Source organism: Neodiprion fabricii, chromosome 6, assembly GCF_021155785.1.
Source record: "Neodiprion fabricii isolate iyNeoFabr1 chromosome 6, iyNeoFabr1.1, whole genome shotgun sequence".
Classification (NCBI taxonomy): Eukaryota; Metazoa; Arthropoda; class Insecta; order Hymenoptera; family Diprionidae; genus Neodiprion; species Neodiprion fabricii.
This window is the reverse complement of record NC_060244.1, coordinates 22,799,809-22,825,373: the sequence shown is the minus strand read 5'-3', so window position 1 is coordinate 22,825,373 and position 25,565 is coordinate 22,799,809. Positions and strand designations below refer to the sequence as shown.

The 25,565-nt window shown below is 40.2% G+C and overlaps 1 protein-coding gene across 1 annotated transcript in view; it reads left to right on the top strand.

The window, feature by feature from the left end:
* The first annotated feature begins 4,078 nt into the window (after positions 1–4,078).
* The window catches only part of LOC124185870 (RNA polymerase II elongation factor Ell), a 65,863-nt gene continuing 44,376 nt past the window's right edge, over positions 4,079–25,565 (top strand). The window contains exons 1-2 of the mRNA XM_046577081.1: positions 4,079–4,738; positions 22,161–22,208. Of these exons, the coding sequence (XP_046433037.1) occupies positions 4,607–4,738; positions 22,161–22,208 (180 nt within the window). The 5' untranslated portion in view covers positions 4,079–4,606. The remainder of the gene's footprint in view (positions 4,739–22,160; positions 22,209–25,565) is intronic.

The window sequence follows — 25,565 nt, the reverse complement described above, 5'->3', positions numbered from 1 at the left end:
TAATTCCGCGGCGGAAAGTAGCATCGATACACCGAACGAAAGTCAAAATTTCTCTGCGTCATACTTATAAACGAGCATCGAGATATTTTTTCATTATGGATAATTGACGGGTACGCTTGAGAGTGAGCCGCTGTTACACAGGTGATACGTACGTGCGCGTAATTATACATGTAGGAGCTAATTTTGCAAGCTGTTCAATCAACAGTCATAATTAAGCTCCACTCAAAGATGAAACGATATACCTACATTGTTCTTGCCGTTATTTTCTTTGGCGTTGAGTAGCCGCACTCGTTAAATTGATAAGCGATGGAAATGATCGTGAAACCAAAATAAAGTTGCGAGCGGATCAACAGTGGCCGTTTAAAAATTTTATCGGCTTTTAAATATAGCAGTTGGTTAAAATTCACGTTCCGCAGAAACTAATTACGAGGCAACAGTGAGTCACAAATTTCCATTTTACATATTCACGTGGAATTACAAAAATAAATCACTAAAAATCTTATAACGAAATATCCAGACATATGATTTCATGTGTGAAAAAAAAAGAAAATTTAATCGAAACGGCTTATGCGATGAGTGATTTTTATACCGGAAATTTCCAATTACGCAAGACTAATGCCTTTTCATTTTTGAGGTTTGTATACTTCACTGACTAGATGCAATATATAATATTATATATACCTCGAAAATGAACAGGCCTTAGTCTTGCGTAATTAAAAATTTCCGGTATAAAAATCACTTATCGCATAAACAGTTTCGATTTAATCGTATTATTATTATTATTATTTTTTTTTTCATTCATGAAATCGTATTTCTGCATGTTTCGTTCTAAGATTTTCCATGATTTATTTTTGTATTTACATATAATGCTCTCGTACCCATTTATTAAAAACCTTATAGAGATTGTACGCAAGACGCACGCTTGCAGGTCCCCGGGATTCGCAGTAAACGCGCTGAAGCGAATAGGAGCAGACTTTCATGTGTTAATAAACGTTATTCGTATATCGCAAATCGTCCCATTCAAGAGATTTCGCATAAAGCTCAACGATTCCTCCCACACGTAGCGTAATAAACAATATACCTATACCTACTACAGCGTCAATGAACCGATGAAGTACGTAATGTACAACTTATTTGACGAAAGAACGAAGTAATACGTGAAAATGAAAATAAAACCCAAAGTCTATATGTATACTATATAATATATAATTATATATATATATATAGTATATAATATATATACTATAATATGTTACGTTCGTTGATCATATTCAATTTGTTGAAATGTACAAAATGATATATAGGGTGATAAGTGATATAACGTATTAAGATTATATAATAATCTTCATTATCGTGAATTTTATTATTAAAACCAGTAATGTGTACGACGGATGAAATGCCAACATTACTTCATTTACCTATTAGCATCATTAACATACGTATGTATATATATATATACACATGCATAAATATAAATAATAATAAATTATTATTATATACGCTAAATTATAACAATAAAAATAACAATAATAATACTATACATTATTACTTGATATAATATATAGTTATCGTTTATTACAGATAAGTTTTATTGTGTATTATTGAATGAAAATACATTTCTAAAGCACAATGATTACAATCCAAACGGTCAGTCATTTATCCCAGGCGGCTCTCTTCGGTTTACGGTAAAATTCGTGGTCGCTGCAACAATGCAGAGCCTCTGCAGACGTTACAAGCCGATCATTCGTCGCCCTGGCCTGCAATAGCGTGCGTACAACATGAAGGACTTTAAACTTTGAACTCGAGTAACACGTTGAACCAGTAACTTTAAGTAAATACTACGGCTGTGCGGGTTCCCGAAATCTCGGGGGGCGGGGGGATTCGGGTCCGAGACCAGTTTGTATCGGATCAGGTTTTTCGGCGATCCTGGAATGGTCGGGAAACCCGAAATCTTCGAGAATCCCGAAACGTGACGAACCTCACTTACCTAATATTTATAATACTGGACAAATACTAACAGTAAATTGTGTATCTAGCTGATATGAATATTTTCAGTAAGAAGTACGTCATCTTTCATCGGGAGATCTGGGAATCACGAAAATTTCGACAAAACTAATACTTTCGGGGATCCCGACGTAAAACTAATAGGTTTTTCCCAACGCGACTCAACCCGATGATTTCTGCTACCCTCACAGCCACAGTAAATATCATTGTACAAAATTAATGGAGCATGTAACCTGCGGCATGTGGTTTGCGTATAACTCAGTTATACAGACAAGCGTTGTAGACTGCAGTTCATGATGTTAAAGTTTCAAGATCAGCTATCTACGTGATTTTAGATGCCTGTTCTATGGATCCGGGCAGGTAGGTCGCAGGTCTTATAAGCTCGGCGTAGGGAATGGTGCAAACAAAGTTTAACCGACTCGACGGCCGTATTGTTGCAGTATCGTAAAAAAATTATACACGCCTGACCACTTTCTTTCTTTGACCAATGACGACGACGACCCGACGAAATCAGCTGCCGCAGGCAGTTCTAGGTTCGGTATTTTCAAAGCAACAAAGTGAAAAATATTTATCATTAATGATTAATTTTATTATTATTTTTTTTTTCCCACATTCGCTTTATGCGATAATTTACCGCCGAGTTTCTCCGTTTGGTGCACTGCAGCGCAGAAAGGTGATTTGATTTAGTACCTTTAATTTTTTTACCCTCCTCTCTCTTTACCATTTCGCGATGCCGTTGGTATAATGCACCCACCAGACTTTCCCTTGTAATTAGACTGAGAATCGTTAATTATTGCCGTTGTAAAAGAAAGGAAATTCTTTAGCGCCTCTCGCTGTATAATAACGAAGTATAATAACGAGGCGGCAAGGTTTATCCGGTTTAACAGTAATGTTGTGAAAAAAACAACCATATTATCGAGCAGAGAAGAGCGCAATAGGCCAATAAAAACATTTGACAATACCTGAAACAACAATATGGAACCAGTGTACAGTAGAACCTCGATTATCCGAATCTCAAACTGCTGTCTTTATTTGTTTTCTTTTTCCATGTGCGCGTTTTTCGTATTTTATTAAATAGTATGTATCTATTTCAACGACGGCACGAAATCTTGAAATTTATATGCACGTCAAAGGACCGCGCGCAATTATACAAATAATACACATATATGTATGTATATGGAGATGTGCGGGACTGAAATTCTTCGGGTCGGGATGAGTTAACGGATTAATTTCGGGTCAGGTACCTGAAAATTTCGAGTACTCAAATATTTCCGACTATATGTATATACTATATATATTTTTTATTATGGGTGTATATATGACAAATATATATATAGAGTGCGAAATATTCGAGTACTCGAAATTTTCGAATACCTGACCCGAAGTTAATCTGTTTACCCATCCCAACCCGAAGAATTTCAGTACCCCCACACCCCTATATATATATATATATATATAATAATAATAATAATAATAATAATAATAATATATATATCTTGAATATTTCCCAGCGCTGAACATCGTAACACTTACCATTACTGTTCGATCATCCCGATGATTGTCCGAACTAAGCCCGGTCCCAATTATTTCGGTTAAACGAGGTTCTACTTTACAATAATTCGGAGAAGACAAACATAAAGGTTGGTAGATTTTATTTGTTTGTTATTTTACAACGTGACTCGTGCCACGTAGGTAGTTTCGACACAACGTTCGACACGCGTGCACGCGTATGTTCCCCACGCACACGCATCCACCTGACCCAAGAACGCGATAACGCGTAGTAGCCGTAGTAGTAACAAGACGCACGGTTGAGGGGGGATGAACGACCGAGTTCTCGGCCGAGAATAAGTTTGCACGCGTGCAGCAACGCGTGTGCGCGGAGAGATTGATAGGCAAGGAAGAGATAAGGAGGTCCGGTGACGTCATAGCAGAGAGGATATCATTTCCGCGGAGCGGCTACCGTAGGAGCAGAGCCGAGACGAAGCGACTCCGGAATCCGCCGCTAGATGGCGCGGCGAGTCCTTCGAGCGGCGGGTTGCGACGAGGCGACGGCAGTGCTAGAGCGAACCTCGAAAGGAGTCGACAGTGTCGCGTCTCCCGCCACCGGAATTGTTCGTGGATCAGAGAAGGCGATTCCTACTGGTCGTTCGGGGCTTGTAGGCCCTGCCCACCAGGTGGCCGTGGAAAGTGTGTAGTTTCTTCGACGGACGGTGAGGCACGGTTCTCTTCTAATCAAGAGAAAATCTTTCGATAAAACCATGCGTGCCCGGGGGTGACGAGTAAGTGATAATCGAAAAGAAAAAATACGCGAGACGGACGAGGGACTGTCGAAGGGACGAGTAACGACGGAGAAACTTTGCGGATAGGTGTTGTCGTGCGTTAAATCTCGTCGGACGAAGAGAGAAGGACGCGTATGTGTCCGGGGAGGTGCGATTATTCGGCGAAGGTTTGAAGGGTTCGCTTCCGAACCGCCGCCCCTCAGGTAATCGGTGACAAAACGAGAGAGCCGATCAACATCCCCGAGTATCTGACTGGATAAATAAGTGTTTGATTTGACTAGCCGACGTCAGCTGGTCTTCGGTGTGAGAGAACCAAGTTAGAAATGGCGGCGCTGGTGGCAGGTGTCCAGTATGGTTTGTCATCGCAAAGTAATTTTCATGAAAATAAATCGTTGATATTTGTGAAACTGACGGACTCGGCTTACCGGGCGATCGAGGACTACCTTCGCAATCGGGTAAGTAAATAATAGAACCTGACCGATTTCCCCGCTGGTGTAAATACCCCTTATTTAAATCCCCCGTCTCTCTGCCTCTGTTTCTCTGTCCTCTGTGTGCGTGTGTCGTAATGGATGAAAGAGGTGTCGAGCGCACACGGGTAGCCATATTTCGTCCGAGATTTCATTCGCTCGTATCTGGAATCAGTCGGGGACCTTTCCGAGTTAATCCCTAGACATTATTCTACCTTTCGAGGGTCGCCTCGGATACGGTAAATTATCCCCGCTTGACGAATAACCGAGCCACGTCGACGCAGCTGTCTTCTTCTCTCCTCCGGTACCCTGTTCAAATGTTTCTACGAAGCGACAATCCCCGTCGCCAATTTACGAATTCGCCTTTTTTTTTTAAATACGACAAATCGTCACCCGCACTCTCTACGACTCTCGACACGCGATCGGCAAACACCGTATGGTTTGACAACGACCGTTACGTAACGCTGCCAGCAGTTGTCACCGACTTCGCTGCCGAAATCTAGTTACTCATGCCCGAGATCTTCCTGCCTTTTCCCAACTGTCCTTCGAGCCAGCCCTTTTCTCCGTTCCGGATATTCCTCTCGGTTTAGATCTTGGTCCTGACCGCCTAGCATCCTCCTCCTCCTCCTCCTCCTCCCCCTCCTCGCCCCGCCACCAACCCCTCGGCAAGTTCCTCTCTCAGCTGCGAATCGATAAAGACACGATATCAACACAGAGTCGACCACGCGTGATAAACATTCTCTGGTACACGTCTCCGGTGTTGGTTTGAAATTCCTCGGGGACGGGTTGGTTTTTTTAAATTTTTTTATTTTGACGTATCTTGCGTCTTCCACCCCTCCGATTCTTTCGAGTGTTTCTTCGACCCCCCGCTGTGCGAACCCTTGAGACGTTGACCGCGCTTGAAACGACGACGGTGGTAACGTTGGAAGAGTAAACGGCTTTTTGCTCGTTAAGGGATCACCGCCGACAATTTGTAAGTCGTGGCCAAGTTCTTTCGGGAGACGCGAAGTAGCAGAAATTCGAGACCGAATCGGTAGGCCTTATTTTTGTCTTCGGTAACCACCTACTGAACTTACATTTCCGTCTAAAATTAACCAAACAACACCGGTGTGTTGGAGATGCGTAGCCGCAGCCCGAGAGAGAAAGAGAGAGAGAGAAAAGCCGAGAAATAGGTGTTCGATATCTTCTCGCAGTTCGTTGTGTACGTACCTGCATCGCTTTAATCTATGGAACCAGCTGACTGCTCGTCACTCCGACAGGGTTCAAGTTTTATTGCACACAAATTTCAAGTGTGCGCGGACCTTCGTGTCGTACTGTGCTTGCTGTCCTGCTATCGATCATCTCCTTCCTCTCGTGGGATTAGCCGATATCAACCTTCGAAACGATTATTACGCTGATATTTTCGCTCCTATCGAAAACCGTCGATGACCGAGGAATTGGATTCATTAATTTCAAGAAATTGTTGTTGTTTTGTACACCTATACGTATATGTATCTATACACTTATACATACACAAGGTGGGATAAGATGTGGATGTTGTTATCTATCGATTCGCGTAATCGCTTTCAGAAATTAAGTCATACCTATAATTACACGTATATTCCCTTTATTTCGGTATCTTTGTGTTTGTTCACGAAACTTATAATAAATGCGTGAAATAACCAATACGAAGGTAAATGTCGTCACTACTTTTTATCACGAGAAAGCGTCGTTCGCGTGCAGCATGTTTCGTTTTAAGACTCGAGTAATTCAATTTTTCTACATCGATTGATTTTCTTATTTTCGCGTATCATTAATCGTTTAAATATGTTTATTGAAGTTTTATTCGATACTTGCAGAGTAAAAACTTTGTTTTCAACGGGACGTCGCGTATTTCGCAAAAATATATAGGCTTGCGAAATTTCCGACTCCCTCTCTCTCTCTCTCTCTCTCTCTTTCTTTCTATTCGTTTGCAAAAACAAAATGGCAAATATACGCGATTCAAGCTTTTCACAAACATCCATTTCGTACGCGTCTTACGACTTGCATATACATATATATCGCAAACAACATACAATATACACACATTATGTATAACATATAATAAACTGTCTACCCATTTTCAATGTATCGAAAGCGAGTGCAAGAAATAAAAATAAAAGCGGAAAGAATAGGGGAAAAAAACGAAAAAATAAGTACGTCAGAGTTGGTATTGAATTACATCGCTGATCGGTGCCTCGCTTAACTGACGCAACAGCGAATAATTCTTATGTGGTCTCTCTAAACTCGATACTACCTATACGCGTACACTTATGTGAGAGTATGTACTTGGCAGCGATTCGAAGTCGCGAATTATCCCGATACACGATCGGACAATGTATCGCTCTGTACATACGTAATTCCGTGTCTTAATTAAAGACGTGCAGGTTTGCTTCGAAAATTGATTTTTTTTTTTTTTTTTCTTTCAATCACTTTACGAAAGAGCTCGTTCGAACTTTTCATCGTTTGTTGTGATATCGATTCGCAAAATAAAATATCGCCGTTGGTTATCTTATTTGTACTCGGTAAATTCAAGCTTTATTTCCGCAGCATTTTTCGTACCAATGATAATGAATCAAGCACTCTTTTACGATTCATAGATATACGTATATACCATTCACGTGTGCACGTAGAGCCTAGTTTCAAACTATTCGTACACAGAACGGTGCGTCTTTCGACTTACAGCGGGTGTATTAATTTTGATTTACATACGGAAAAAAATAAAAGTGGATAAAATGGATTCGGAACGTCAGGGCCTGATTTAGTTTAAATTTCCAAACGTCAGACGGCCGCAAAACTCCGCGACCGCGTTGTTGGTATATTAAGAAAGCACCAAGTGGCGATAGCCAAAAGTTACGCAATTTCAGATTTCTCCTCAACTCTGCGGGGCTATAACTCGCCTTTTGCCGGTCGCTAGTCTATATACGTGTATATATATGTATATATATATATATCCATGGACACGTATACACGTAGCTTTATATACGTTATTATTATCGTTATGGGTACCATCGATATCGTTTCTCGTTCGCTTATTGTTCCTACGGAATACAGTACTGCGCTTAAAGTTGCAGTGTGCAACAGCCGGCGTATAAAACACGCAACGCACAACCTTACCAATTATAAGTATAAATGATTACTTTGAAAATCGTCGAACAGCAAGAATAACCGAGCGATGAGAAACTCGCTTAACGTGCAACGAGAACCAGAGTACAAAGTATGATGCGTGTATATGTGTGTGTGTGTGTGTACAACGAATCGCAATTTAAACGTCGTGTATGCGTATGTAAAATACTGCTGCAGAGTTCAACAGGAATATTATGCCGTTCCGATCGTGTGAGACCAGAAACTTACCGCAAAGTTAAAGGCTAGGCGGTTTAACTTCATCCTCCGTACTACGAGGAAGTTAAAAGCCGAAAGTTTACTTACATCTCGAAATGGAAACAATTTTAATCACGCAGGCTATATCAATTTGTCCAATTTTTGGACGCGATCAACACCGAGGCGATTAGATTTTACATATATAGATGTACATGATCATTGTCGTAACAAGATAAAGCGGAGAGGAAATAAGATGCTGGCTCATAACGTACTTGCAGTGTACACGTATGACGTGGTTTGTTTATCAGAATCGATCCAAAATTCAAATACACCTACGTACAAGTGCATACGCAAATATATTTTTACCCTGCAATCATGTTTATTTATTTATTTATTTATTTGTTCTATCATTCACATTGCTCACTAATGTAGTATATTATTATTGAGGTTCAGTTTCGAAACTTTAACCCGCGTTAAAGCTGTTGAGAGAATTTAAAGAACTGCACGAGAACGAAATTGAAACGCATAATAGAAATCGAAAGTTTATACAATTTATATAATGTAAATAAAACTAAGTCAGGCATTTGTTGTTCTCGACGTTGTAAATTCCTGTGCTTATGCATTATATACATGGATATATACATGTATATATATATATACGCGCGTCTATAAAGGCCTAAGCGTTGTTACCATTATTTTTATTGCTATTGTTTTCTCGTTTTTATATTTCCTCTCCTCTCTTCACAACTCTTCTCCCGGGGCGCAACCGTCGAGACGCCACATGTTGGTTTTCGGTACGCTTGAAAGATTTTCCGTTATACCTTATAATATGTGTACATATATGTAGCTTCCGTGCTGCACTTGATCGCGGTTTATATCAGGTACATACAAGCACGTAATGCAAATTGGGTATATCCACACGAATTCGTGTTACTGCACGTTAACTGGGAGAGGAGAACCAGAATATGTGGTACGGTAGCCGTACACTTAGTAGCCCTGAAGGCGTACGATGCTTCTTTTTTAAAGCATTTATTTCTATTTTTGCTCTGTGGTATGCCAAAATATGTCAACTCGGTCGGAGAATCTACGTATCGATATTATTCTGGCATGTTCTAATTATAAAATAAAAAAATTCAATTTCGTCAGACCTTTGTTGATTCCGAAGTTCTGTGAGTGTCGTATAACGTGTTACATGTATGTTAATAATGCGAGTACAAATGTGGCTTGAGTATATATGGTGACTTTTAATAACGGGCCCGAGGACGACGTCAAGATAGGCAAAGTTTATACTAGATAACCGGCGCGTAGTCACAAACGTTATCCGGGAACGAGAGAGATAGAAGTAAAAACAAATAAAAAGAACAAACCCGATGGTAATACGCATCTTCTGCCTGTTGTGTTCATCGTGATATTATTGAGGTGAAAATGCGGTTTTCCCATCGCTAGACCAAGTGTGTACGCATATGGTGTACGTATGTATGCCTTACCGCGGATATCTTTAATTGACTTTTTGTCCTAAGCTCGCTCGGCATCGATCACGATATCGTAACAACGTAATTGAACTCCCGGATCGAATGATATATTACATTATACCCGGTCTTATTATACACACAGGATGCAGTGCTATTGACGATTAGAATCGTTTCGATACGCGTACACCTTTCTGTCTGTAAGCCGAGCTGCTGCGGGGTCGATCAAAACATCGATAATTCAAAAATTGTGCGAATTTTCAACACTCGAATTTCGCCACGAAAAAAAAAAATTGGGTTAACTAGAAGTGTCCTCTTTTGTTAAAAAAATCGTCCGTAACTATCGGCATATAATTAAGGGTCGGCGATCGACGGCGACATTGAAAGTTGAAAATACGATTGACGCGATACAGGTTTTGCTGCACACCGAGCAATTGCAACAACATTTTCTTTTCCACATCCTATAGACGTGCATGCGTGCTGCGAAAGAGGCGGAGGGGGATAGAGCACGGACAACATAACGCAAGGTGAAAGGGGATTGCCTCTAATGCTCGTCCATCTATCATATCTATGCATATACGGGGGAATTCTCGCATCGCAAATTCATCCAGCGACAGTTGTCCGATGTTGCAGGCATGCGTGCATCGCAACCTTAAACCGCCCGCTCAGGGGTAACTCGAGGCACTTCCGGGTGTCGACGTATCCTCCCTTCGACACCCGATTCGCGTATGCGTAAAGAGCGGCTCGCCTCAGTCTGACTCTGATTTATGGTGCACGTCGGTCGGGTTTGTCGTACACACTCTCCGTGCGACGTAAATGAGCGTACCGTGCGTATTTCTGCATGGAGGGTCAGTGAGGGCGAGAGAGAAGAAAGAGAATTGGGGAGGGGGGCGAGTTGACGGCGGCTACTGTCACGTCGTTATCGTATTAACGTGTTATTATTTTTTTAACTCCTTTAATCGGAGCTTCCTCCGCAGCCGTGCAGTACACACGTACACGCGTCATGTGCCTTACACGTATGTTTAGGAATCCGCTGCTTCTACGTGTGTAAATATTCTTCTTGTATAATACGGTTTCGTTTTATTACACTTGTTATATAATTTATCGTATATGCATGCCGTGTATGTGTAACTCATTGACCGCCGTGCAGTTTATACTCTGTACAACGATAGTCTATTAAGTTAGTCGTATAATATGATATGGTGCGAGTAGAGCGCGTTCGCTCTTGGCGTGTCTGTGTGTGTGTGTTTTTCACCACCGCCTGCACGTTATCATACCGATCCACTCGAGGTTATAGTGTACGGCAACGTTCGTTAATGCCTTAACCTTCCGGCCAAATTAATTTTGGTTCGAAGTAAAACGCGAGTCTCGATTCTACAAGAATTGTGTGACGATGACTGGCAATGCAGCCGACGTGAGAGATTGGGAATCATTGTCACATAATTCGTGTAGAATCGAGACTCGCGTTTTGTTTCGGACCGGAAACAAGCTAACCGGAAGGTCGAGGCGAAATCTTTGTTTTGCATTTCGTGGGTTATGAAAAGTATCGATTGACGCGCATTCAACGAATTCGACGCTTGGCAATTTTTATCAGTATATTTTATATACACGTATATTTTACCAGCTGCAGCACGTATAATATTCAATTTATTAACGTTCAGCTATGAGTTGAAAATTATTTGACAGCGGATATCGGTGGACCGCGTGATCGATATTTCTCTCGTGATAATACATGTATATATTTCATGACAGTCAACAGCCACCCTTATTGAGCCCACTGCATGCTATATACATGTAATTTAGCTGCTGCGGGTGAAGTGGCGACGGTAGTAATAATACGAAAGTTTTGAACCCCTCTGGAAATGACAGCTAATTTAAACTCGCCGAGCGAAATATATATATATATATATGTATGTAAAATCCCTATGTACGAATATAAGCGTATCTACGTGACGTCAGTCATGAATTTTGTTCAGGGATTAATTTGTATACATGTTAACGCGGTCCTGTAATCAGGTACGTAACGCACGTTGTGATTTTCCGGACGTAGGTTGGACAGTTAAAATTTTTTCTTTTTTTCACCTTACGCGTTACATGTCATTGCAAAACGTATACGTATCTCTCATGCGTATCATCGCGACGAAAAAGTCGATCGAAATTTTTTTTTCGTCGTACGCGTTCGATACACGGTTTCGTTCATGTATAATGTATAGGTATATACATACGTATGTATATCGTGCCGCGGTTGGTCGCGCGCGACGTTTTATATTTAGAATTGAGGAATAAGAATTGCAATTCAATGCGCGCGGTGAAAACGGCCAAATTTCCTAATTTCAACTTTCATGTCACGCTCGGCCTGACAACCCGACGTCGCCTCGTTCTCCGGCCAAATAGTTACACAGCAATTATATTTATATGCAGCCGATATCAGGCGATCCTATGACGATCGATCGATGATTAACACTCCTCCTCCACTTGTACACGCGTTGTATTATATAACTATGTGTACGTAGAGTACGGAGTAATTTAGTAAAATTCCATATACGCTTCTGGATCAGTTCTGCAGATCGCATTGAACTTTCACGCTGATCGGTATTTTAATATTTATCCACGTATTATACGCTCGTCGACACGCATCTATAACACGGATGACCAATTTGATCAGACCCGAGATATAATGTTTTCTGTCCAGACTCTTTGCGATCTACCAATCTCAAATCTTTACCACAGAATTAAATGAAATATTTTTCGACAGAGTCGTGTATTTTACTTTTTTCTCCTTTCTGTTTCCTCGTTGCCTCGTCGCGATCTACCGGTTGGCTATCCCTGATCTATAATCGTTACCAACTCTTGGAATATTTTAACCTAAGTTTAATTTATCCCCAATACGGTCGATCTAACAAAGCTGAGAATAAAACCAAAACGGGCCGGAACATTTATTAGAGGCGATTCAATTCCCATCGGTTATTACAAAGGTTTACGTTATAAATAGCATCGCGCGGGTATTTTACTTTTTCTTCCTTCTTGTTTCGTTTATTACTCGTTTATATGCATAGTATATGCTTATCCCCGCGCCAAAATGTGTCATTGCATATAATTATTATAATATTACAAGTATATAGGTATAAGATGCGATCTTAGATACGAAACATGGGTATTATATACATGTATATGTGTGTATGTACGCATATACCGCAGCATTACACTTATTACTTATGTTCCATTTGTTGAGAGGAGCTCGTTAGAGTCAAATAAACGCGGTTACACACACACACATATATATATATATATCTGCCTTTCGGAACTACGATGCCGGGCTGCGGGCCGATTTTACCCAAGACGTTATTCGAGCGTTATAGCCTCCTACTTTATACTTACCTACCTACCTCTCCGTATCGGCCACGAACGCTACTACGCATGATTTTTTCAGTTGAACGCATGCGTTACGCCCGAATGCCACCGATAATATTGGTGTTAAGGCCTGTCGCTGGAAAAAAAAATTACATATGCATGAAATGTATGTAATATCAAACAAAAGTACATATTTTCCATGAATTTTTAACCCCTGGTATAATTGTGTACGCGGTTAAAGTCAATGTATTATATTGATGAAGTGCCTAAATAAATACGACCATTTTATTGCTGTGCAATTTTGGTGGAATATTATTATATGAAACCGCATTGCCAGGGTATAACGATTCATAAAGATTAAAGAGAATAAAACGAAAATGGTGAAAATATCGTAGAAAATGATTTTTCAATTATCCTCTCCGCGTTTCGACCACCGGGTTTATTACGTTCAAATACATGTATATTACATGTGACTTTCCGGTTGCTTATTACAATGCGGCAAAGGTATTGAATTAGGCAATATGTTTTCAATTCCCCCCCTTTCGCAACTGCACCGCAGGATTACCTCGTTCAATGACGTTGAAAACTAAGTGTTACGCGTTACACGTTAGTATGCAACGTTCCAAAATGTAAACTACATACTTACGACCACCCCCCGTTTACCACTCGATCGGCACTTGTACACCCAATAGAATACAACCCAGCAAAGTGTACCGGGCATTATTACTTTACATCCCATAGTTCTTGTCAGTCGAGTTGGTCACTCGTGCCAAGAACTATATGTACATATTGTCATATACAGGCATATAGTATATAGGTGTACATATACAGCTATGCAGTCGTTCACGTCTGGTAGCCAAGAAAGGCGCACGGCTGTGTTTCAACTGCGTCGGGTCGTTCGTGTTGGGGTCGACGGTCTTTCGGGTCGGGTCGTCGTCGTCGATGGGGATCCGTCGGTCGTTCCAGCTGAGAGGGGGGAAATAACCCTTGGGAAACTAGAAGAGATGTGAAATAATGCACCCCTGCAGCGGGCAAGGAAACAAGGACGAAAGCAGGTAGTGGTGGTGGTGGTGGTGTGCGAACCGGAGAGAACTCCACGCTAGCATTTTCTGTTATGTTGTATGCAGTATAGTTGCGCCTGTATGTGTGTGTAACGTGTGTGCATATATGTATAACGCCTTTGTGCGTATAATGCGCGTATATGCGGAAACTTGGTTCCTTCCCCCTTTCACGCTGAGAGAATCTATAACCCTGCATGTTCGTCGTCCTCTACCTACTGCACCATCTATAAGTGTGTATGTATATATATAATACGTGCGTAACTTGAAAGAATCTGTAGTAGGTAGGTACGTGCAATCCTTACGGGGAAATGTTGTACGTATAGCGTATTGAGAGACTTGCGGTTATTGTATATCCGTGTTACGTTGCCGGGATTCTAAGCTTATCTACGCACGCGTTACGATTATTACAGCTTTGTTCAACCGACGCATCGTAAAAGGCTCAAAAACAAGATGAAATGATGCCGAATGAAAACGCGAGGCGCGTGCAGATTACGTCGATCGGTAACTTGAGACTGTCGCGGTGAAAATCGAGAAGCAAACATTGTTCTGTAGCGGAGAAAGAGGAACGGTGAGAAAGATGTATGGATTGAGAGAGAGAGAGAGAGAGAGAGAGAGAGAGAGAGAGAGAGAGAGAGAGAGAGAGAGAGAGAGAGAGAGAGAGAGAGAGAGAGAATGAGCGAGGTAGAGTACGTGAGTTGGAAAGGGAAAGAGGGAGGGTAAAAGACCTCGACGACGACTGGTTTTAGGGAGGCGATCTGCAGCGCCATGTTCGATCCTTGAATTTCAATTAACGCAATAGCTCGGCGATACCTTATTTTATACATGGGTTGTATTTCGTGGAACCCTGTCGAATATATATATATATATTTACTTTGAACCCGTTCCGCGTTATCTCCGCGAAAACGGAAAACTGCTGCAGGAAACGTGGCGACGCGATAAGTCGACGCGCCGCCGGGTAATTCTTACGGAACAAGAAGGAGAAGAAAAAGAAAGAAAAATACGTAGTATCAACGTGAAATGACGAAAGCCTTTTCACTTCAAGATATTTAATGTAAAAATTATTTTTTCATAAGTTTACAGTGGAATAAGTTACGAGGAATAAGTATTTACTCGTTGAAAATTATATTTCACGGAAGCATGCATTAAAGTTTTCCTTACTTGACAAACAATCGGCGTAAAAGCTTTCGGTATCGTTTCGTATTTCAAATGTTCGATGGTTAATGAATTTATAATTTATTTTCATTTAGCGCGAGTTTATGTATCAACGCAATTCACATGTACTTTTTAAGCCACGACGATACGATTCGACGACCTCTGTTATCTTATATATTACATAGAATATGTATGCAAAGACGGGAACAACGCACACAATTTTCCACCTTCGCCGTTTTGACTCGTTGTTGCTACGCCGGGTGTGTGCGTGTGTGTGGGTGTGTATGATGCACATGCACATGCAGTACGAAGTTTACCGCAAACCGAGTCTGCACAACCTTCGGGAGCCAGCCCTGACTCCTCCTCCTGCACGGCAGACATTGATTCTTAGCTCGTGGCTACGCAGCTACGTAGTATTGTGTACAATATACACGCATATTGTTTATTGTATATTATTATTAAAAATTAAACGCATTATACGTAATATACATACTATCCTGTATGGCAATTGCAATATGCACACGCGATAACTGTCGTGTAATGTTATAAACGTACAAAAGGTGAGAAAGATAGAAACAGGTTGAGGTACCTGTATAATTAGAAACGAAAAAATGATAAAAATTAACGAAAACTTACCCGACACGGATTCCTTGACGTTTGCATACATGTCTGTACTATTTTACTATCCGGTTTCTCGAGGAGATGGCCATGCGTAAATACGTGTACATATAGGTGGCAGGCGCGTCGTTTAGTTAATTACCCGCAATCAAAGTCTGAAAACCTGGTCTTCGTATAGATGTAGATATGTATACTTATATAGGTGTATATATATTACACTCGTACTACTTTCCGACAACGTGTAGTCACGAATAGAATTTCTCCTTGTACAATTAAAATCTTTCCAACGCATGTGTTTTTCCCCCCCTATTTTTTTTTTTTATCTTCATGCTACACGATTATCACAAATATTCCGATATTTGAACAATTTTGTCTGTACTCGTTTATTCGGTTATTGGTTGCATTTTCTTCCTTATTTTTCACTTTTTCATTTTTTTTTTTATTTTTTTTTTTTACAGATTTTTACTCTTACATTACAGAACAAAAATTCGGCGTATTATTATTAATGTAGATAGATGAAACGTTGTTGTGTCTACGTAGCGTGTGTACGTCTGTCTATCTTTCTATACATACATACAGGTATGCATACTATAACATGATTTCTCAATGAAATTCCTCGCCCGTTGAGTTGCGTGTTGATATAGCTGTAAACAATCGACAGTCACTAGCCGGTAGTCGATTACAGGTTATTAATACCCGGACTTGAAAACGTGACGTATGCGTGTAGAATGTACATGCACGCGTGCACGCCTACAACGAGGCTACACGCCGTAAACCTTTCTATGTACTTATACACATTTACCATGTGTATTGTCCACGTGCGTCATATGCGGTATAGTACAAAGTGTACCGTGGTTTAATGTGCACGCTGTCGGAAGGTGCGAAAAAAATTACGAAAGAACAAATTATTTGCGACGAAAAAGGAAAGAAATTTGTCCAAAGAGTAAATCAATTAGAAATGTGGTAAAAAAAAAAAAAAAATATATATATATATATACATATGTTGAAATTCTTTCAATTCGGGAAAGAAGTTAAAACGGTCCGAGAATTAGGGTGAAAGTTTTTAATTTCGTGTAATTCGAATGAAATATGTGTACAGATTACATTTATACATTGCAAAGTTGTCGCTATTTTTATTTATTCATTTTTTCTTATCATTCAAACCTCCGGAAACTTGATCCGTGTAATTGTACGAAGGCTTGCACGTGTGCAAGGCGCGAACATTTCGTTTGATTTTTCCATCAGGGAATAAAATACGAAAAAAGATATATATATATATATTTATGAGTATGTTATAATTTTCATTATATGGTAATGGAGTAAATTTTCACGTTGAACAAAAATACGTTTATTGGGCGCTGATAAAAACATACGCGATATTTATTCACGCGAGGAAGTATAAGAATTCAAATAGACATTGTAATTAATCTTGATGTAAAATTAGAGTTTGAGTTCCAACGGAAACGGCGCATTTATATTCCATGCGATTCAAGTTGCACGTAACGTAGAGAAAAGGCGAACGACATCATTCGTGAAATCGCCAAACGGACGTTCGTTGCTTGTATCTTCGTGTAATTTTCTTTCCTTCCTTCTTTCTTTCTTTCTCCACTTCTCCGCTTAATGGACTGGAACAGACTGCGTTCATATTTTCTTATATCTCCCACGCATTATTGTAACGTAAGGCGAATTTATTTTTCATCCCAGCTGCTGCAGGGATCTGAAAAAACCTTCGAACTTTTCAAAGGTTATTTCGTTAAATATGAATTAGTTTTGTTTTTCATGCGAAAGGAATACGTGTACCTAGGTATAATATAATACAAGAGGAGAAACGAAAACTGAAATCAGAAACGACGCGACATTTCGTTGACGAATTATTATACCAACCTTGATGAAGTTAAAAAAAAAATATAAAAAAATGAAAATAAACTCAATGGTCGTAATCGTGGTGTAAAATGTAATACAAGTTGGGTCAGATTGTTTCTTTGCTCGATGTCCGGCGATCGATCGATCAAAACCTGACCGACCGGCGGCTCACCAGCAGAGTCCGACGTCGTCGTCGTCGTCGTCGTCGTCGTCGGGGCCAACGGGTGGCGAGAGAAAGTGAACCAGTTGGCGACGTTGCCGAATTGATTGCGAATAATTGCAACGCAAGTTCGTGTTACAGACGGCAACTCCGCCGCTCGAGTCTTAATTTCCTACCTACGTATACGCCGTTTGTCGCATGCGTGTGCATATACATATACATAAATATATTTCTGGATTAAGTAATTCCACTTGTGTCATCCGCACCAGCGGTATACAATCTGCGATCGTACTGCAACCCGTAACTCATTGCTGCACTGCACTTGAGAATCGCCTAACTGCATGCGTGCAGAAAGAGTTCTCATGAATATGATTGTGCGTGACATAAGTATAATTGTATAAGTCGTAGGTATAATATCGTGAGAAACTTACATGCGTACCTAGAAAATGTTGGATTTATGTCGAAAGTTTTACTTTCGGCGACAGTCTTCGTACGGATTTACTGAAAATTGATTGCCGATTAGGTGCTTCTCCCGCCCCTCCGCCCCAACCACCCCTGTTTTCTACAATCTTTTTCTTTTACAACTACACTCGTCTCCAGAATCTGGAGAATTTATGTATATGCAATTTGAACTTGTTTGTACCCAAAACACGCAACCCCGTTAATTAACTTCATCGGTTGAAAACATGACCGGTGATCTTATCGCTCCGTTCCGTTTTATGGGCAACGCTTGATTTTATCTGCAAGTTTCGCAATTATCCGATATTCTTTCTTCTTCTGAGTTTTCAAATCTTCGTCGTGCCCATCAGCGATATTATTTATACACGTACTTATATACGGATGGTGGTAATTACTCCGCAAGATTGTACACAAAAGATTCATCAATTATCGCAATATCTACAGAATTTCCGTTACGAATTTCTTGCAGCTGACTGCGCGAATCGCGCTTCAATTATTTTCCCGGTCATGTTATTTCCGGTATAACAATATGTCTCTTATCCTTATTCTGAATTTTTGTTTTTTCAAATTTATTTCTTCCTCTTTTGTTTTTCCACGTATTCTCATCAATTCTTTACTTACGATGTAAAAAATAAGGGATTTAGTTATATTACGTATAATCTTCACCCCCACGGTATATACATAGGTATCCAATTTAAGCTTGAAATAAACTTCCCGCCGAGGTTACGGGTTAGAGGTATAGGGATAATACTCTCCTTCTTCCATAAATTGACGCTCTCGCGAATGAGAATATATGTGTCTGGGTAAGCAAAGAATAGACCTCAGCTCGTGTTCGTCTACGTCATTTCGTGCTTCTCACCCTTCTTCGCGACGCTCTACGTGCGTACGGGCAGCCCTACGCGGGTGGCGTCGCGACGCCTCGTTCCTTGGGAATAAGTTTCGACGACGGGGTTCCGCGACGCCACCGATTCCTCGCTGATCCCTCAACACACGCATACATTGTATATATTACATGAGACGAGAGGAGAGGAGAGCCGTTTACTCGTAGTTATGTAACAAAGAGATGAGGTGCAAAGGAAGAGAAGGAAAATTACGCTCGAATCTAGCCTAGATTAAGAATTGATTAGGCTGATCCTTTTGATCAAAGATCACCGATCCTTTGGGGTGTTCCGCGCTTACACGTTACGTACCTTGTTTTAATACAGTGCGCGAAACTTAAACATAAATAATGGAATTAATTAATCTTGATAATCTCATCGTAAGAGGTAATCGCGTGACGGTTTTTTCTCATACCTTCTGCGCTACCGAGCGCATATTCTTATTCTAGTCCATATCATATTGTGCTGTAGATCTTCGTTTGAATTATCGGTGCGCGTGCTAAATTATGGAATTATTATACCGATGCAAAAATATATCCTTCGTAATTTTTGCAAATGCCAGATTCTTTTGTCGTCAATTTCAGGCTCGAGACGTATATTCGCGTTCTTTTTATTCCCTTGTACTACCTGATTTACCCATTATTACGTAAGACATACCTATATAGGTATACAAATGCGCCTGATCCGATGACACACGTACTTTTTTATTGACTTTAAATTTGAAACGAAACGAACGCTGAAATTCTCATCTATCCTCTACACTGCAAATAATGCTCTTGATATATCGTATTTTCTTTGCTTCGCACAAATTCTGACCCTAGACGCGATTTCAATACATACGCTAATTGTGACTAATATTGGGCGCCTTATTACAAATAATAAGATCGGGTTTTTGGAAAATTTCGAAGGTTGGAGTTGATAACGTTAACGTAATAAAACGGCATGAAATAAATCGGCTTACAATTTAAGAACTACTTTCAAGGAGTAGTTAGCTTATTCAAATTTTAAACATCCATGCATTGTTAAAGTAACTGTACTACCTTCAACCTCATTAAATATTATATCTGAAATCCTTATAATCCTAGCTATTCTTCAAAATGACTGTCCCTTTTTTATTGCCCTTGACGGAGTAATTTGGAGTTTTTCCACCTGAGACTCGCACGATCGGTGCGACATAAATTTCACGCACCTAATTATGTCAGTCGTTTCCATTCGATTACCAAGAATATGGGGGACGTTTGTTTCGCGTTCTAAAGCTGTGCAAATATCATCCCCCCCCCCCCCGCCCCTTTCTTTCCCTTTCCTTTTAGATATAGGTAAATTTACTCACCGACCACTTCACGGAGAGAATGAAATAGTACCCACAAAGTAGTTCTCACTCTCTTTTTGGGGGAAATTCTGTACTTTCCAAAATATATGGTGAAAAAAAAAAAAAAGAAAAATTGACGCGCCTACCCGTAGTTTTCACTAAAATCTGATCTTTTATTTCCCTCCGTGCGCAGACGTGTGAATCTGTAGTAGCGACGATCAAGACTCGACGCGTGTATAACCTGGGTATGCATACGTACGATATGAGTGACTTTCCCTTTTAAGGTTTAACACGCGCGCACTCTCGGATCAGTCGATGCAGCATCGTGCACAGCTCTACGTATACCGAACGTCATTTCTGAGCGTACATTTACGATTGTACGAGCGTGTATGAAACCAACACGCAAAAGCCAAAGCCAAAAACCTGGGATCAAGCAGCGGCACCGACTCGTGGGTGTATCCACACCGAATGTTACGTAAATCCTCGGATAATGGCCGCCGCCGCTGCCGCCTTTTGACGGTGCTTCTGCAACTCGTACAAAATTCGGCAAAATTTCTCCTCGTTACCCGAACCCGTCGCACTTATCATTCTTCATCCTAGCTCACGCCTCTGTGAATACGTACCTTCCTCGCTAATTGATCTAGGAGTATTCAACAGCGATTTACGTTATCGATATTTATTTAGTTTTCGCTCCCATGCACCGTGTGTACGCCTAACCCGAACGAAAAGGTTTTTTCGACTTTTTTTTTCTCGTCTTTCAACCTTTGATTCAGACTGTCCGACGGGTTCATCCGTAATTTATAACAAAGAAAATCGTAATCATTTTTCTTTTCTTTTGCTTCTTACAAATAGTTATTTTTTCGATATCTCAGTTTTTACCACTGTGCAAAATTTCGTGCAGCTTGGTGTATAAAACGCAGCAAAAGAAGGTGCGGTAACAGAGGGAAGGAGGGGGGGGGGCGGGGAACTTATCTAAATTATTCTAAAGTCTCCTTCAGATCGGATAGACAAAAATTTATCTCGCTTTGATAGGTTATTGTATAGGTTTGAAATGTCAGGGGCAAGTCTGACGCGTTGGGCTGCCACCTTAATATTCATTTCTTTACATGTATACGCGATGGTTGTTGTCGGACAACGTTGGACAACGTGTAGTAGTAGTAATGAGGCTGCGGATCAACTTCCACGCTCTTAGGCAAATACCTATGCGTACCTCAACCGGCACTCGTTTAGTTTCCTTCATCTGAATAGTAGCTTCGGGCCGAAAACTTGTCGGTCGTCGTCATGGCTTCGTATTTAGGCCATGGTCTTTGAAATGGCGAGCAAATTGATCGGAACACCGAGACCAATCATAAAACGGCGAATATTTTTTATCGCAGCTCAATTCGTTCTCACATCGATGACTGAATATGCGATCTTATAAAGTTGATCGCGGAATTTCTTCGGAAGAAAAACGCCGCACTCGATAATGCAAATTTAATGAAATCTTAACCAACTGTATGTAATTGTAGATTTCTTTTTTTTTCGCAATAAAATAGACGTCGATAATTTGAAAATGGATTCACTCCGATTGTCAAAACGATTGACTAACCGAATGATTAATTGATGGAATAGCAATGTTGAGATGATGTAATTTGTAATGCATATACACTGCATATAATCAGTATTATATCGCATAAAAGATTGCAAACCGGCGATGATGTGCGATATCAAATGATGCACCGGATACTATCTCTTTCTTTTCTCTGTTGCAGAATAAGACGAGTGACAGCCCAACTATACAGTTCCTAGGAAACGAAGGCGTAAGTAGATTACTATTATTATTCACACTGTGCATTACGTACGATGAGAATCTCAATATATATATATGACGTATGCATATAATCATGAAAACGTGTGCATAATGTATACATGTATGTTTACAAGCCGCACCGCGTTGATCTTCTTATTGTTAGACTAAATCGATTACCGCTTCGTCTCGTCGCCGCTACTAATTGCTCAAACGAAAAAGCAAGAGGATAAAGTAGTCTCGAAAAGTCAAGGAAAAGAAACATATCACCCCCCTAAATTTTATTGTATAACAAGAAGCGAAAGAATCAAAGAGACTCGTTTCGCAATTCGTGGCAATAATTATTGCCAGACTTTTTCGAGTTTCATTTCGCGTAGACGACGCCAATTATTGATGGCGAATTTATTTGTTTGCCATTTTTAATTGTACCGCAAATTCATACGTGCGAACTAATTATAGAGGCATTCGTAGATTATTACTACGCGTATACAATAGTCATCTATAATAGACTATGTCTGTTCCAGGTGCGAAAAGAATCTGATGAATTAGAAAATTTGTAGGAATTAGGCTCGTGACGAAGTTTAACAAAGTTACCAGTTTTATAAAAACTAAATTGACTGCTTCGTATTCATTAAAATATGTGCAATCCTGCACAACTCGTTGGGTAATTAACCGCGTGCGGATCATGTTTCTTTGACCTTTAGAGGGCCGGTATTTTTCTCTTGAAAGTCGATATTTTTTCGATGCATGATTTATTCCGAGTTATTCGCTGACTACTAGAAATTGCAACGATTGTGGTTGTAGTTATGATGCGAATCACTTTACCACACGCGAATTTTACTTCGTATAGAAAATAAGTCACGATCGAATGCAGGTTTTTTTTTTTTTTTTTTTATTTTTACCACGTCGTTTCGTTCAATTTTGTGACTAATTCCGGGTTTATTTCACGAACCATTAACAATCGGTACGCACGCTAATATTGTCGCATAGCGTTCAGGGACATGCAGGCAGTCAGTGGCTGCTGCCGTGTCTGTCTGTGTCAAGGTTTTGTGACGTCTCGCTGGAGAGAACGAGAAACAGAGGGAGATGGAGGAATGAGATATGAAAATGTTAAAGTAGAATGAAATATAAATGAGTATAGTGTATACGCGAAAATTATTTATGTTACATTCTAAACCCCGGCACTGAAATAAATTAAATAAAATTTTCCGTGAAATACTTTTGTACAGGAAGTCCTTTTATCAGAATACTTGATTTTATACCGCTCCGAAGGTTTTGCTTCCGTTTGTCTCTCTCACTCTCTTTTTCTCTCACTATTGTGCGTGCATGTGTTTTTATATTACACATATATTTTTTAAAGTTTTTAAATTATACTTCAGATACAAGCGTGGTTGAAAAATTCTGAAAAAAATTGCGATAGTGGAATCTTGATTTAGATATCATGGGATGCTCTATACATACATAAATATTTATATATATTTCTGTGCGAAGGATGGATGATATTTAATTTTTATCTTCTTTTCGATAATAAGGTAAAGCAATTTTCATTTGTATCTGACTTTGGAAACGTATCGAATACGTTTTGGCTTCGATTCCGAATTTCTTGTACGTTACGCGCCAAGTATAATAATTTTTGCAAAATGACGAAATTGGGGATTAAAAAATGAACGCACAGAAACGAAACCTTAACGCCTTAACGGTATAATGACGGGTATGCAGGTGTCTCGTTTCATCCCGGATCCTCGTACGCAATAATCTTGATCCAATTTCAAGCCGGCGTCACGTTGTCAGCTAGGTAGGCAGTGTTATTACCTCTGGGTGTGAGAGGCCTCGGTGGCGGAAGGAGTCATTGACCAATGTTACAAGCGTAAGGTGATTATTATTTTGCTCTTTTGTCGTTTTTCTCTCTTCTTTTTTTTTTCTTTTTTTTCTTTATCTCTTCCTCTTCTTATATTCCTCACACCGTCGCGTCTATACGTATACATATACAGCGGTTAATTAATTTCCGATGCCAGGAATATAATTCCGAGAATTTGCGAAACGAATTTTCCTTCCTCTTCTCGGTACATCATGTAATGGTATTCAAACGTGGCCATGCAGACAATTATACCGTGACTCCCGTATCCATCATTTCTGGCAACTATTACGTACCTACAAGTTGTTGGTTTTTTGTTTTTTTATTTTTTTTTTCCACCTCCGCGTGTCATATACCTAGATGTGTAAGACGTGGCAGCGCCTGAACCGATATACGCAGTTATGGTCAAGTAGGTGCCCGAAGAGCTTGGCTACCGCACAACCTCTGGAACAAGGTACACTCATGGTTAAGGACGACGTCAAGTTCCACGCGGATATAAATCAAAAAGAAAAGATGTATCGAAATTAACAATTTTATCAAAAACTTACTAGGTACGAATACTTCGCGCAATTGATTGTTGTTGTTATTGTCAGACTCTTCAACGTGATGCTACACTCGCGATAAAGCGTAGATACAGGCTGTTATCGGAGGTGGCAGGTGGAATCGCTTCTTCTTTGGGATGAATTAACGAAGAAAAATCAATCGCACCGCGGTATGAAAAATTTTCAATTGAAATGTAAAAATTATTCACAATTAGATGAAAAACTTGACCCAGTCTTCGCGATCAACGATACCCCATATTTCCCATGGCGTGTACAATGATGATTAATTATCAGCCTTGCACCGCGCTGCGATGCACGTCGAAGGTATAATAAATACAACGAGTTATCGATGCGGGCGGATCGTTTCGCAACTCTTCTTTCCCACCGCGCGCGTGTATGCACATATATGTAACAAATATTTTGAATTTCATTATTTTTTCCTCTGTATCGCATATGCATATTATAATTGTTGTTGTTATTGTTAGCCTCCCCTCCTTCCGACGGTTATACGGGTAACCCGACACTACTACTCGCCCTGAATTATTAACGCGTTCGCATTATTATAACTTTTCGCCTTTGCGTACGTGTATAATGTGTATAACGTGCATTGTTGCATCATGGTATAACAATTCTGTGTACCTACAATGAATTTTGACGCGTGTTTTACGGTATCTTTCTATAATCGGGCAGTTGTTAAATATTCGAGAATAACGTATCCATGCGCCTGTTGCCTAGGTCTATAAAGGTATGCGTACGCAAAGCGTGCATTTTTCACGATGAGCGAGGAATTGCAAATCGCGCACATATGTGCGTACGTATATCGTATGTGCGGAGATACGCGATGCGGTGTATCGTAAATCTTTTTACCCGAGCGTTTATGTACCTTGTTCGAGTTTATCTCGGAAATTTTTGACGTTAGATTTACTCAAGGAAAGCGGACAAGAACCACTCTGACGCACAAGACCTCACTCAC